This window comes from Haliaeetus leucocephalus, unplaced genomic scaffold (assembly GCF_000737465.1).
Source record: "Haliaeetus leucocephalus isolate CR32 unplaced genomic scaffold, Haliaeetus_leucocephalus-4.0 Scaffold858, whole genome shotgun sequence".
Classification (NCBI taxonomy): domain Eukaryota; kingdom Metazoa; phylum Chordata; class Aves; order Accipitriformes; family Accipitridae; genus Haliaeetus; species Haliaeetus leucocephalus.
The window spans coordinates 538145-554179 of NW_010973294.1; the positions used below are offsets into that span (position 1 = coordinate 538145).

The 16035-nt window shown below is 37.4% G+C and overlaps 1 protein-coding gene across 1 annotated transcript in view; it reads left to right on the forward strand.

The window, feature by feature from the left end:
• The first annotated feature begins 7547 nt into the window (after nt 1-7547).
• The window catches only part of LOC104841320 (25-hydroxycholesterol 7-alpha-hydroxylase), a 21172-nt gene continuing 12684 nt past the window's right edge, over nt 7548-16035 (forward strand). The window contains exons 1-2 of the mRNA XM_010582888.1: nt 7548-7555; nt 10207-10343. Of these exons, the coding sequence (XP_010581190.1) occupies nt 7548-7555; nt 10207-10343 (145 nt within the window). The remainder of the gene's footprint in view (nt 7556-10206; nt 10344-16035) is intronic.

Consider the following 16035-nt stretch of genomic DNA (forward strand, 5'->3'; position numbering starts at 1 on the left):
TGAGAAGGCTGTGACTGTCTTCATTCTGATATTTGCTAAATAAAATTGAACAGCAGCTGTTTTGTGGGAAATGTATTTAAGATTTTTTTTTTAATCTTTAAAAATAAAAATGTTTTAAGATACTTCAGAATTTCCCTCATAATAAGAGGTCTAGTTTCAGGCTAGTCCTACCCAGGAATGCTCAGTAAAAGGCTGCACTTCATATCCGCTCACTTCCAACTAGATACTCCATCTGGTTGCTGTTACATAGCATGTAGCGTGAGTTATAGAAGGGTGCTGCTCATACACACGATAACATGAAAAGTATTGCTACCCAGCCCTAGGAAAATGAATTTGCAAGTAATCAGGTTTGTTGCTCCCTAACTGTGGCAACTTGTTAAGGCAGGGACAGGACTTACCCAACTATGAACTATAAGAATGTCTGTCTTGAAAAAGCCCTGTGTGTGCTATTGCAGAAAGGAGCAGAGCCAGAGCAGAGCTCAGGGAAAGAGGAGAAGGAGGGGAAGGGTACAAGTGAAATGGAAAACAGAGTGGGGTAGTTTTGGAAGAAGAGGAGGGATGTGAGGGAAGAGCACAGAAGCACGTCTAGGAAGAGGAAAGAAAAGGAGAGACTTGTTGCAACTAGTGAGGAGCAAAAGATGAAGGGCGCAGACTGCAACATGCTTTCTGCTGAAATAAATCGCCTATGGTCTCTGCTGAGAGAAGTAAAATCAGTTCAGATGGAGAAACTGAGATGTTAATCTAGGCTGCTGGCAGAAGGAGATGAAGCAGGAGAGAATGAATGTGTAGTGGCGAGTCCAATTACAAGACTGTTTCTCTTAACATGTGCAATAGACTTGTAGCACTGGAAGGAAATGAGGAAAAACAAGGATCTGGGAAGCAAGTATGTATTACACTTTGAAAGGGAAGAAGACCTACTAATACTATGTTCATCTTACAAACATTAAGGCTTTTGAAACATTCACCTGATTACAGTATTCAGTTGCTATTTGCCTGTGATATATGCATTAGTGACAGATTAGTTACCTTCTCTCAGTGTATCATTTCAACTTCAAGTTGTATTTACAAATAAGTGAACTAAGTAAGGTACTTGGAGTATTTTTGTACTTATTCAACTGTTCAGACTATACTTTGGAATTTTTCAATACATTTTTAAGCAAAACATATATGTCCTGACTGTTAATTCTGTAATATGATTCATGAAATGTCTGACATCTGAAGCTCATGGGGAGAGGAGGGAAATTGCTTGCAGAGCGCCATGTGCTTCTGCACTTCCACATGGGGAATGCATGGCCATAACTGTGGGAGTCATGAAATTGTTAATTAAAAAATTCATAGCTGTATTGCATCCTTTTTTAAAGATAAAATGCAAAATTTTTTATTCATCTAAAGCTATGTGCATACAGATTTTAAGACAGAGTAAGTGGCCCCATTTCTCTAGTTAATTACCTCGATAAATCAGGAGTGGGCTGCTGGTATTTGAAAATCCTGTGTGTGGTAGACAAAGAGAGGGAGAGAACAGTTTTCTGCAATGTTCTGTTGTTGGCCGGTAATGGTATACAATGCACTCAACTCAAATCGGTGGTACTGATACTCACAATACCACCATGGCTATAACATCAGAAGTTTACTGCAATAAAACTAAATATTGCAATAAAACTAAATGTTTGTGTTACCATTACAAAAAAATTGCAACACTACTCATTTTTTCCTATGGTGAAATTACTCTCTGTTTGCATATATGCATATGTATGTGCCTATATAGAAATAACTATGCTTATATACACATAATCTGTGTTCGTAAATACATGTACACACACACATGCATTCTGAATGAATTGTGCTTGCTTCCTGAAAATAGCTAATATTCCCTGGAAGGGGAAATGGAGAGGGAGTGATTTTGTCGATACTAGTCGATCTCACAAATGAAGATCAATTTTGCAATGGGCAGTGTAAACATCCACGTAGAAAGGCTTTTCCTATCTCCGTCCAAGACAGGAGGCAACAGATGGGTACAGGCAGACAGGAGAGCGTGGTGGCGAAACTGGACAACACTCACCAACAGCCTTACGCATTTTCTATGCCAATGCAGTATGTATGTGGTCCGCAGTGGTGACAGTGGTGGTCAGGATTCAAGAAGGGATTTGACTGAGGATGAACTGGAAGTGAAAGCAGGTGGACAATATTTGGACTAGGAATATATTGCAGGAGGTGAGAGCAGAGGCTCCCCAGAACCCAGAGCTTGGTTTGGGAAGAAAGTTAACAGTGAGTGAGCAAAGGGGCTGAATGGTGGTGGCAGGTCCACAGAGGCATCCCAAGAGGCATGGGCAGCCAGGGTGGAAGTACGCAGAGGGATCATAGGGAGGAGAAAAAAGTTTGCAGCTGAGTGGGCCAAGAAAACTGAAATAAAAAACCAAATGTGGGAAGAGACATGACAGAATTAGGGAAATGTAGGGGAGTCATATTCTCTTTGCTACCTAGGTGAGCAGCTCTAACCTGTCTGTATCATTAATAAAGACCAATACTTCCAAAAAGCCTTTTCGTTCCTTTTCTTTCTCGTGATTATAGAGAACTTGAAAGATGTCTGGCTTAACCAAGATACCAAACTTTTGGACAGTTTAGTTACATGAAATGAAGGTCTATTTTCTTTACCCTTTTTGTTCTAATAAACATCCTGCATTGTTTAGCATTCATACAGTTTTATGGGAAATAATATTTGATTTTTACAGTTAATTCTTTTTTTTTACTTCTGAAATTATATACTACATACTCAGAGAAAATACAATTGCAAAAGAACCAGCAATATCTTTCCATCTAACATTCTCCTCTCTTTCCTTGTCACCAGGGTTTTTTAAATATGATAATGTCCCACCACTGTTTCTGAGATTTCCTGAATTTATTTGTTTGCTCTTTATTACGTAAGGAATGATTTCTGCCTGTTTGAATATATTTCTGTGGGGAGTGCTGACATTCTTATCCACACTTCACTTGTCATTTCTAGGCCAGACGGTTAATATGATTTCCTACTATGAGCTACTTACTGCGTACAGTTTTAACATGTGTTGCAGAGAGGCAGTATATTAAAGAGCAGAAATGGCTTATGAAAGAGATGGATATTAGGCAAGAGTCGTTGGGTTCTCTTAGGTAAAGTCAGTTAATGTGCAGCATAAATATGTTCCTGATAGTGGTAAAAGGAAATACTGGTGGACTTCATATTCTGATCCCATCCTTGTCACATGAATACAGGAAAAAAAGTGTTTATGTTTGTGGATAATACCAAAAGAGGAGCGGCTGCAAGCCTGCAGAGGAGGGATTAGCGTTCCAAATGGCGAACTGGAAAACACAGAGGACTAATCAACAGCATCTGGACAGGACCACGATCTTTTCTCTGGGAAAAGGCTGAGGGCTGTAATGGTTCCCAAGCTGGGTTTATATCAACGCGGTGGTGATTTTGCACAGAAAGCTGAGGTTGTGCTGGGAGGCAAAGCTGGGTGTGTCAGTCTCAAGATGGAAGAGATAATTGCTCTGCTGCACTCAGTGCAGGACACTGCCGTAGAGAAGGGTGTGGGCTAACATTAGAAAATTAAGAGAGGAGTGACATAAGTGTGTAGAGGTCCAGAAAATAGTTATGAGGAAATGCTGGAAGAAATTGAGGTTGTTTAACCTAAAGAAGACTAAGGGAGAACACGATAAGTACCTTTAAATATATTAAGTGCTCCTGCAGAAGTGAAGGGAATAATTTATTTTATCCTTCGCAGGCAAAATGAGAAGTTGTGGGCTTGAGGGACGACATGAAGATAAAAGCTAGATGTGAGGAGAAGCTTTCTGATAATAAGGACAGATTCCTGGGGAGATTGTAGAGACTCTCTTACTGAGTATCTTCAAGAACAGCATAGACAAATATGAGGGAAGATACTGGTGCACAGCACCCTACCTGGGATACGAGACATGGAATAAGTAAACTCTCATCATTCCTTCCTAGCCTATTTTTCTTTGATTAAAGCTGAATTAAGAAAAGAAAAGCCCTGGGCTGGGCAAGTGATCTCAAATGTAAAACATAATAGAATAACCTTGGGCTTGGTCTGGGAAAGTGTTGAGTAGTTGTGGCTGTTCTCACTGACCTCACCCAGAGCAGAAACAAAGTAGAATTTCAAGGATGGGGCTATAAGCACTGACTTCATATGAACGTTTAATATTGCTGAATTATTGTCGCATTAGCCAGGTCTTTTCTTTGCCGTGACTCCTATCCTGGCTGTTATGAAACAAACTTTACATTACATTTTGTATAGGACCTTTCCGGGAATTTTCAGCCTCTGATAAAACCTGAGCCAAAAGGGCTTTTTCAGTGGGTTTTCATTGTAAAACTGTTCAGATTACTTTCCCACAATGGTATTTACTTGCCTTTTGGCTTTTTAGGCAATGTCCCAAGCAGTCACTACAAATAGTGGTTGAATTTATGGATGTGTCCTTCAACACACAAGTGTGAAGTGTGAAGAGTTGGTAAGTACAATGTCAACCTACAGTTGTTGAGATAATTTAGCCTAAAAAACTGCAAAGGAATAACATTTCCTAGAGAGTGATATTTGAGAGCTACTGAATGAGTTGTTGAGTATTGGTATTTTTTGTGTATTTGGGGATGACCCAAATGAAATTACTGGAAGAGAGAAAAAAAGAAGAGGCTCCTGTGATGAATGGATTACAACACAAGTTAAAGATCTTAGCAACAAAATGTTTGTATGCTTTTACAGAAAACAAAGTATTTTTCTTAAAATCCCAGAAGTTCTTGACATGAAAAACTTTCAACAAAAGGATTGCATTTTTCTGTGGAAAAAAAAAAATCACTATAAAAATTCACTCATTGGTTGGTTTGTTTTTGTCAGCATTTCTCCCAATTTGTCTCCCGTTACCTCATTACTAGAGTCTGTCTTTGCTGTACTGCTCTTTTGGGGAGCACAGATAAACTCTGCTCTCCTTGGTGCGTTCAAAAGTGTATTTGCTACTCTTTCCTGAGTTTTTTTCCTTTTCTTTTACAAGTGATCTTTATCCTAATGAAAAAGAGGAAGTTATCAGTACTGCAGCATGAAATCACTTTACCTAGGCAAAAGTATAGGTGGCAGCAGTATGAGGTTTTTTCCATCCCAGGGCTCTTGCTTCTTCTTCACTGAGTCAACCCGTGTCTGCATCTCTGTCAAGACTTGGCCTGATGCATCCCATTTACTCCACATAACCCTCCATAGTGATCAGATAGGAGCAGCATCTGGTCCTTACCTCCATAGGAGGTATGTAAACTGAGAACTCAAAGGTAGAGGGTAGAAGTATTGCTAAAACTCGTCTGGCTTGTTCTGCAGGGAATACTTTTTTCATACCGCATGTATTCAGCCTGGAAAATTTAGAGTTCCAGGAGGTCACTGACGCATGCATAATTTTATAAGTATCAAAAATTTGTGTTGTGGACAAATATTTGGAAGATAATATTATTTTCTGTCCTCATAGATACAAAACACCTAATGCTATGAGCAGGTCTGGGGGGAAAACTGTAACTGCTAAATTAAAAAAAAAAAGATAGACTTGCTGGCTTTCTCCTGTCCTAAGTTTCCTGTGTTCTATCTCTCATAATACAAGAAGACACTCTAGACACCACATTTCTGGGGATTACCTTTCTTGGGGTTGAAGCCTTTGGCCTCATTCTTTTCCTCACAGTTAGAGTGTTCATAAGCCCCTGGAAAGACACTGTCTGTCATGTCTTGTTGCTTAAATATTGTGATCGAGCCTGTGAATAATCGCAAACTGCTTTGACATGTTCATAATAGCTTTTGTTCTACTTCTGTAGCCATCCATTTCCATTCCTTAAAGTCCCCCAGCACAGCGTGTTCCAGCTTGGACATGGTATATGATGGTTTGACCAGAGATACTATGGGAAAATCAGACCGATACCTTTAATTTTTGTGGATGGTAATGATGGTTTGGGAAGTGAAAACGAGCCCTCTGTGGCAAATGATATTGTTGGACATTTTTTCTCCTTGGCTTGCGGGTTTTTTTCACCCTTTGGTGAAAGTTGTTGAGAAGCGGTCAGCTGAACCAGCGGTACCCTGAAGAGTGACGTGTTCATGTAGGCGCTTTTTCAGCTGTGCTGTGTGCAGTGAAGGCTGCATTAACACCAGATGCCAATCATACACCACCAGTGGATTTGCAAGATTATAGGACAGGAAAAAAGATGAAGGTTAAGCACAGGGCACAATAGAGATTACTTATGGTAATGAATTGTATAATTTTTCTAGACAGATCTGGATTAATGTTTATCCCAGGCAAGAGATTACTGTATGTCTGATTGTAGTTGTAAACAGACATTATTAAACAGAAGGTTTATGTTCATGAAATGCGACTATGGGTGTTAAAGCACTTATGATTTATTATGTGCAAAGAGAAAAATTAACCTGTTCATCTGCTATAGTACGAGATGCGCTGTGGATTTTTGCATAATTTGGAAGGCATCTGCTCCTTTGGAATACAAATAACCAGTGAAATGAGGACTCTCCTTTCATTTACACTGATCCAATGCCCTACACTGCAATGATGTTGAAATGGTGTAACCAGCAAAAGAATAGTCTTGTGTGCTTTTATAAAGCAATAATATTTCTATGAGAGATAATGTTGGCAAAGTCTGTTTGCTTGTGAATCGTCAGGGTATTTTCTTTATAATTAAAAAAAAAAATGTTAATGTTCAGAGAGCTTAACAAATGACCTTATTTGGGTTTCCCAAATAATTCCCTTTCACTTATTGAAAACATAATGTTTAGAGACGTTGAATTTAAAATAATATATTTTTTAATCTATTTTTCACATAATTTATCTTGCAGCCCATTTTTCTCCCGCTTTATTGCATCGCTGCTACTTAGCATAAGTGAGACATAGGTACAACAACCACATTTTTTGATACTGCCTTACCTCAGTAGCTAAATAATCACACCTGAGTCAGTGAATTCTGTGTTTTGGGTGAGCTGAAAAATCTCACCTTAAGGAAACTGTAAACAAATGCCAAAACTTTGCTTCTTTGATGGAGTAGACATTGCAACTTTATTACTTGCTAACAAGGAAGTATCTTTTCACTGTGAAAGCAAAGAAAAATTACAGTTATCAAAATCTGTTCATTCTATTTATGGGCTGTATTTGTAGCCAGCTGATTTTTGCATAATGCCGTTTGAAATTATCCATTTAACAATGATGGATGATACAACTGTGTTGCTTTCCCTCCACTTTGTAACTGATCTGTCTACTTATAGATTGCATTGGACATGTTACTGATGCTTTATTTGTAAAATACGCTCACATATGTGAGAAATTTGTCCATTAAGTCTTACTGACTTCACAGAGGCTTCTCAGATAAGTAAAGATATTCCTGTATATAAGCAAAACCAGCCCAATCTGTAAAAAACATAGGAATGTGGAGTGAAAAGATCTGGGAATATTACAAGGTGTGTTAAGTGAATTAGAATTTAAGCAGTTAAACTAGGTCTGAAAAAAAAACGTAATCTGGTAAGACGTTCTGAATGCTTCAGTTAAAAAAGTTGCAATCTTAAATTGCCATCAAAAGACTTCATATTGCTCTTTTATATTTCTTAGCTATATTTTACATTTACATTATACAACAATACATATTGTGTCATGAGAAAAATGTAACTTTAACATTTGTAATATTTTGCCTGATCATCAAATTTTACAGTGGCTGTGAAGTGCGAGTCCAGAGTTAAAGTTCATAAACAAATTAATTAGCCAGTTCAAGTTTCTGTGGGCTTTGCTAATGGTTCAGTGTAGCGCCCGAAGCTGATGAGAACTTCTGGAGGTACCCAGGATGCGAGTGAGAGTCCTTCAGGAAGCCAGGCTCAGCTGCACCGTGCTGCTTAAAAGTTTGTGCAGCGAAGCATTGTATTTTGGGAGGCACTAAAATATATGCAGCGCTCTTTTCCTTGCTCTGTGTTACCAGACATCGATAAGTCATGGAGATGACCTCCATCTTCCAAAGAGAAGGAAAGCTAGAAATGAAGACACATTTCTGTTATCAGTCTGCTGTGGGTCGTAAGTTGAACTGGTGTTATATTTGCCCCTGAAAGCCGCGTAGCCTTGACACGGTGTTTAACAGTGTTAAGCTTATTGCTGCTGAGCTAAACATGTCTGAAGCGAACGATGACCCTCACGTCTTTGCGATAGCAAAATGTCTCCCTGATGTGATCCCGCAGACTTGGAGCATTAAGTTAATTTTCCCCTGGTTTTCTGAGCTGCCTTCTTTTTACCCGGCGGAGAGCTTGTGAAGAATACAGCTTCTGACCGAATGACAGAACGTGGAGGATGAAATTAGATGCATTCAATTAGAAGATGACAAAAAGCCTGTCTAAATATTTGTCAGGATGCTACTTACGGGGCGTAGTGTCCAGCCCAGGAAGTGAAATGTGGCCGCTCCCAGGACTTAATAGTCTGGGGGAAAAAAAATGGGTAAATCACCCAGATTCTTTATGGGCTTGGAGGGGATAATTGAGGGTATCGAGTGGGCTGTTATGCTTCCAGGGCTGGTGATCCCTCTCATGTAATCTCAGATTAGTTCTTTTCTTGTATTCACTTAATACAGAATTAACCGTTACAAAGTTTTCTGGACCACTTGAGTAAATAATGTTGTTATTTGACTGCTAGAGGATGGATAATGCAGTGCTTTATGGGAGGTAGTGAAAAAAGAGGGGCTCCACCTTCTCCACAATAAAAAGAGAAACCACCACAAAACAAACAAACAAACCAAACCCCAAAGCCACAAAACCCGAAGAAACAAAAAAGCCAGGGCAAAAGTGTCAGCGGTGAGATTGTTGGGTTTGGACCAGAAGGTTTAACTGGTTTTCCAGAGGACAAAAGGATGTTCTTGAAAACTAACATTCGGAATTAGTAGTCAATTAAACAGAAAGAGATCAAGATATGCAGCTTGGTTTGGCCACATCTGTTTATCTGTAAATTAAATTTATAGCAACTTTTTAAAGTAAGAGAGCAAATCTCCGGCTTGTAATTTCCTGCTCAGAAAGTTTTAATTAGGAAAATAAAAAATGTAAATACAGCATATCATGTTTACCTTTTTTTTTTTTCTTTTCATTTCTGTTACAGCAGTTCAGGGGAGAATGTGACTATGATAGGGTTAATCCAGCTACATAAAAATCCATGCTGTGTATGATAGTAGTAAAGCTTGTGATCCCTTGATCTTTGATTAGATCCAAGCTAGTAAATATCTTGTGTTTAATCAGAATGAGTTGTTCTGCATGTAGTATAAGTCACCTTCACAGATGGGATGTAGCAGCAGAGTTGTTCACGAATATTTGTTTTAATCCTTTCCAGAGCAAGCACGCTTTATGTTTCTTTGTTGTAAATCAGATCCAAGCAACTAAAGACCAGCACGAAGGAAAGGCATTTACTTGCAGTCAGGAATAGGACAGTGTGGGAAGCTTTTTTCCTTTTTAAAGAAAAATGTAACTTATTAGATTCTTAAAAGGTATTTTATACTATTCCATAAAGATAACTAACACACCATGGCTGCTTTTTTAGACCGGGGTGCAAATATCATTATCTAGAATTTCATCTTAAACTGTTCATACACGTTCCTAGCTTAGGAGACTATAAATATACGGAGAGTAAGATTTATTATGGTAAATGTTTGGCGTCTATTATTATTCTATATTTTAAAGATATTGAGTTAGAATGGAAGCTGGTCTGTGTGCTGGTAAACTGAAATTCTTAAAATGTTATCTGTAAGGCTAGTTGTTTTGTGTGGTATGTCGGCGTCCTATTTACCTAAATCTGTCATAATTGCCTTTCGATACATCTTCCTCTGACACGCCAAATATTGAAAATGCGAGGACTCTTTGCTGGGAGATTTTCTACTGAATGTCATATTTCTGTGTTCATAACTTGATGGTAATAACTGGACGACCTGTAGTTAAATGCATCTCAATTTCTCTCACTTATTTTTCCTAATCACCACACAGAGCCTTCTGTGCTCAGAGGTGTGATTAGATTTAACCTGCCATCATATCCGAAGAACTTTCTGTACAACATATTATACATTGCAAGAATTATATATGTAGATGGTGGGTCTAAGTGTAACATATAAATAGATATAAAGATGAGTTGCTCTCATGCCAAAGTTAATTCCTGATTTTCTTTGTCTGTTTTTAACAGGAAAACCGGAGAGCCCCCGCTAATAAATGGCTGGATTCCTTACCTTGGGAAGGCTTTGATTTTTAGAAAAGATGCTTTCAAATTCTTACTGGATCAGCAAAAGAAACTTGGAGATATTTTCACTGTACATATTGCTGGTGAGAAATATTTTAGTATTACTCTTGATTTTTTCCATCAGTGAAGTTAAATACTAATTCAAATGTTTAGAATGTTTAGAATCTTCTTAAAGGAAAAACATTTTTCTGTAGCATAGGCCAATAAAAATTACTTAAATTCACAGGTATTGTATGCATAATAAGTATCCATAAGATATAATTATGAGAAAGTGGATTTATAAACAGCTGTAGGTATATATGCATATTGACAGAATTTGTAGGCATATAACGTATGAACATAGATTTCGCCAGCACATTTAATTGTGTATTGGGTATTTTTTTTCTAAAGAAGGGAGAACTAACATCATCTTGACACTGCACAGAAAAATATCAGATTAAATTTAGAAAACACTTAAGAAAAAAAGTGCAGAATATGTTCTCACACATTTTACAACTGGTTGACAGGAACACAAGGGAATGAATGACACATTGACTCAGTGATACAATCAGGACTGGAACACAGAAACTTCCCGTTGCCAGCCTCTTACTCTGATCATGCTTGCTGAAAATAACAATATAATAAAGTATGATATAACCTTGCTGCTTTCTGTATTTATAGCTGTATTACTACTACACTAGCTCAAATACAAACATTTGAGTGAGTTCACACAGACACTTAGCTGCAGAAGAAAAACATAGAATGAAACTGGAATCTTGAATGAAACTTAAATATATAAATTTATATATATATACACAGGTGTACTTTTTACTAAAATCAATTTAAAATCTCGTATTTTCCTTTCTTCAGAAAAAGGCAAACTCTTATTAGTGTAGGTGGACGTAATGGATCTTTTGCCCCTTCACATGCTGATAACCTTGTTCAAATGATCAACTTTAGAGTTAAGTCTATCTCATTTTTAGCTATTCTTGTATTTTTAGGGAGTTTCAAATAAAAATGTAAAGTGTAAAGTATAAAATTTTCTCTGTCATTTCATGGCAGTAGCATTAGCATTATATTTCCATATAAGTAATATTTTGCAATAAAAACAATTTTTTTCTTCAAAAGTCAATTAATTAAATTGCAAGCTGTATGTTTAATTAATAAAATTTTTCTTCCTCTTACCAAATCTGTTCTTTTTTTCCTTTGGAAGAGCATTTTTACTGTGTGATTTTTTTTACTCATTCAGGGTTTTTTCTTTGGAAACTGGTATGCTCAGATTTTTTTGCATCTTGAAAATGAGTTTGACACATTAGAAGACCAACTTTTGTTGAAATACAGTCTTTTTTATTGTTAATGCACATTCACACTATATAAAGTTGTGGCTTCTTACGAATACAGATTAATTATAATTCAGAGACTACCTTAGTACATTCATAAAACCAGATACAGTCATACTTCAGAATCCTTAATGTGTTTAATCAAATATTTATTTGTCTTTCACCTCTTCATTATTTTATGCAAGACTATGTTTAGAGATTTGTTTGTTTAAGGAATCACTGAGTGTAATTTAGTTTCACAAATTTCTATTTGCATGCTAAACAAAATTCCATTTCAACTAATCTCCCTGTGTTCAGGTATTTTGAGGAAGCCTTCCTTGATAAAAACTGAGGTAAATGGAGTGAGTTCTGGATATCATTTCAGCCTTATTGCAGGGAAATCTTTGATTTTGTGAGTTTGTTGTAACAGAGGTAGCCCTTTAAGTTCTCTTTTTTCGGTATAAAAATACTGACCGTCAGGACTTCACTGAGGAGAAACAGTTTGTCATCCATGAGTCAAGGAAGAAGCCGAAGCTAGTTAGTACCTCCTATCATGTCCTGATCTGAAGACATACAGGATTTCTATATGTCTTACTGATTTGACAAAGATGAGGTTTGTATGGTCGGCAAACATAGCATAGCCTGCTGTATATGGACTATCATTACTTTACCCCCCTGGTGGGTGTCTAAAGGTCCTGTCAAAAAATTCTATCAATATATATTTTTCTAATTATTGGTTCTCAAACTAGTTCATTTGGAAAATGCAGAACGATGCTTGGAGTTTCTGGCGTTGCCCCGTACCGGTAATGCGATTTCGCTGATTGTACTTTCCCATGTGATGAGCAAATGATTGTCATCCCTAAAAGTCGCAAGGGACATGGATGTCATCTTAATAAAGAAATTAAAAAGCACATCTTTCTATGAGAAACAATGTAAATTCCTGACCTGTCGCAGAAAATAGTTCTCTAATTGGTTTTGTGTGGTGGTGCAGCAGAATCGTTTTCCCCAAACGTCATGCCAGCGAAGCACCACTGTACATCATTGTCAGCAGTTCAGCAGAATCTCCCTAATAAGAGGACGATTACGTAAATGCAATAGTCTTAAAAAAAAAAAAGAGAAAAGAATAAGGAGGGGAAAGAGAGGGAGAGAGAAAGTCTGTGATGTTGAGATGATCATACTTCCCAAGCCAACCTCTCTGCTTGTTAAGGGTCAGCAGCATAGGCAGACGGCTAGGTAAGAACTTAAAGAGCTTGAAACAGTTTTGTCATTGTTTCTTGGGGTTAAACTTTGTCTTCTTATCCTGACAAGTTGTTAGGAACGATACCAAACCTTACAACACTCTTTCTGAGACTAACTCAACTTTTAATAAAATAATCTTAGGGTTTTTTACTAAGCACACTTGCCTTTTCGAATACAGCTGCTAAGTCATTCTTTTCTTTTAAGTCATGATACACCTACAGTATCTTATCACATTTTTCTCTCTTAGGCAAAAGGTAATTTACATTAACTCCTTACCAAGCTGAAGCCTGCTGCAAGCATTACCGAAATAACATCCATCATTAGATGCCATCTGAAATGCTTGTCTTTCATCACTAGCATTAAAAAGCTCCAGAATGCATTATTAGAGTAATTTCTTAACTATCATACAAATACTGGCTTCTGTGCTCGGATTTACCGAAGTTGACAATTTTCATATTTTCCACATCAATCTTCTATTTCTAGGAGACTGTAGAAACTAAATGGAGAGTACCAGGCTATTTGCAGCATGGGTGTAAAGCAGACTGAAGGACTGGATGGGGAAGTATGAATTCTCTGTAGCTGTATTTAAAAAAAAAAAAAAATCAGAGGGCTTTTTACAGAAACAAGGATACATCTCTTATTTTGACTTGTTTCTACAGCACTGAAGAAAATAGCTCAGTGACTTAAACTATTGGGATTTGGAGTATGACATTTCTGTATGGACATGTCAACTTAGTTTTTTGTGTTGAAGGATTTTTTTTACAAGCTAACAAGGAAAGGCTTGGTCCCCAGCGGTTTCTGTATAAATACCATCAGTATTTCAGGCTTCCTGATTTGTAGAGCATGTGATATGCCTCCACTTTTGGCTGATCTGGTGTTTACCTTTACCAGTACTCTGATGGAAAGTCATGAGAGGGGAGGGGGGAAGCTGCATTTTAAAATACTGAATAATAACTGGAAACCTTAGGAAAGATTTGCATTTGTTGGTCTCTGACACCACCAGGGACAATAAGTGGGAAGAGACCTCATCAGGGACAGCGACAGGATTTAAAAAGCAAGATTAAGGACCATGTTGACTCTCACAAAATTTAAAATGATAACTTGAGGTGAGAAAGTTTGTTCCAGTTTGGATGTTTGCTGCTCAGGGTAGAGGAGGTGTTGGGGCACGGTTTTGTAATTAGCAATCTGTTCCTGTATGGAAGAGACTGGGGTAACCAGTGTAGCCGCATAGTGCATCTGTGTGTAAGTATGACTGTAATTGCTAAAGGCTCCCATACCCACTCTCACAACAACAACTTACTAACTGCAGTTAATTAGCTCTAGATTTTAGTCTTTTTCTAATTAAAAGATCTAAAATTAGATTCTTGGTGAGATACATAAACAAGCTGCCTTTGTTATAGAGGGGTTCCACTTCTCTGACTATACAGGCCTTTACTAAATGAGGTAACAAAAGTATTTTGCTTCGTGTGTTTATGTATATTGTTGACTTGCAGTGATGTGGTCTGGAGCCTGAACTGATTTTACAAAATGAATTATATTTTGGTACACACTTACTTTTTGCTACCAGGAACCTGATGAGAATAATAAAAATCAGGATCTGTGATACTCTTGTTTCTCAGAGATCTTTTTTTTCCAAAGTATGTGCTAGTGTTGAGTGAGTTTTGATTTAAAATTATTGCTAAAATTGTTTGTCTGAAAACTCATTTGCTGAAAATAATTTTCTTACTTAAAAATGATAAGAATTGATGTGCGTTTGCTAAGTGTCTGATTAAAGATCACAAAGAAACTCATATTTTGCATCAGAAATAAGCAGATGGTGGACAGATGGTTTAAATTAATATTAATTAAAAATCTTAACTTAAATTGTTTACCCTGTAAATGCAAAGTTAGGAAGCCAGCTTTCATCTTTAGGGTTAATAACACTCCAAATCTATTTATTAAAAATTGCTCCAATGGGCATTCTTTCCAAGCTTTGATCGCAAAGATGGTAGCCTCAATAAAGAGCATGACAGTGGGTGAAAGCTGGAAAGAGAGAGCAATTCTAGGACTCTTAACAAAGATCCTGCAGAGGTCAAGACTAAAAATTCCTGTCAGACTCTGTGGTCTGGGAAGGAAGAAATGATCAGAAAAGAGGACTGGCAATTCAGGATCTCTTTTTCATGCTGATTTCGTGATATATTTATTCTTTTAAAATTAATTTACATCTATGGTTGATTATGTTACGGTAAAGTAAACTCTACAAGTACCTTAAAAACCTTCACATGCTGTTGACAAAAAAGGGGGTCAAATTCTGTCTCGATTTATCCCTTATGTTTCTTCACTGGTTCACTGGGATTGCAGTGGATGTAATCAGAGGGAAAATTATGGCAGCTGGTAATTGCAGAGGAAGTCCAGAGTGCATCCAGATTTACCATAGAGCACTGTGTGTATATACAAGTTAGAATACAGAATAACTATGATAATTCAGATATCACTATATGGTAACCATGGATACTTGTTGACATTTTTAGTGATAGTGACTACTTTATCTCAGGACATCTGTCACAGAGCCAAATTTGGTCCTCAGTTAAGCATGTAGTGTTCCTATTAAAATCAAAGGAGATTTGTCCCTTTAGTGAGACAGAATTAGAATGTAAGTGCTGGAAGCTTTGCTATTTTCCTGAGTTTATAGCTAGGATATTTCACAGAGGATGTGTACATTTTAATGGGTACCCTTTTTCCCTAATGCACCTCTCCATTCAAGTTAAGAATCAGGAACTCTAAATTAAGTCTTAACATGGGAATCATCTATAAAGAGTTAAGATTTAATTGAGCTTCGGGAGCGTTAGCGTTTTGATTCATGATGGTTCACCAAAATGCTCTTCTTTGGTAGTTGACTTAAAGCTTAGGGAGAAATTGCAGGATTTTTCTGGCATGGGCAACTTGAAAAAGCATCAAACTTGATGCAGTCCTGTCCCTCTGTACAGGCAGCTGAAGGTACAGCTGTGTCACTGCTTTGAGTACCCCAGGAAAGGTAGGAAGTTGTCAGTGCACTCTGGCACAATGCATGATGGCGCTGGGACTGTGTGTGTCCCAAAATGGCACCCATGTTAAAAATGGTCTCTTACTCCACTGTAACCTATGGCTTCAAAACCAAATCTTGAGGTAGTCATTTTACAGATACTAAGCACATTCTTAACAAAAAGTTAGCAAAACTTCAGGAAAAAGAAACAGATGTGAGAGGGGCTTTAAATGTTTG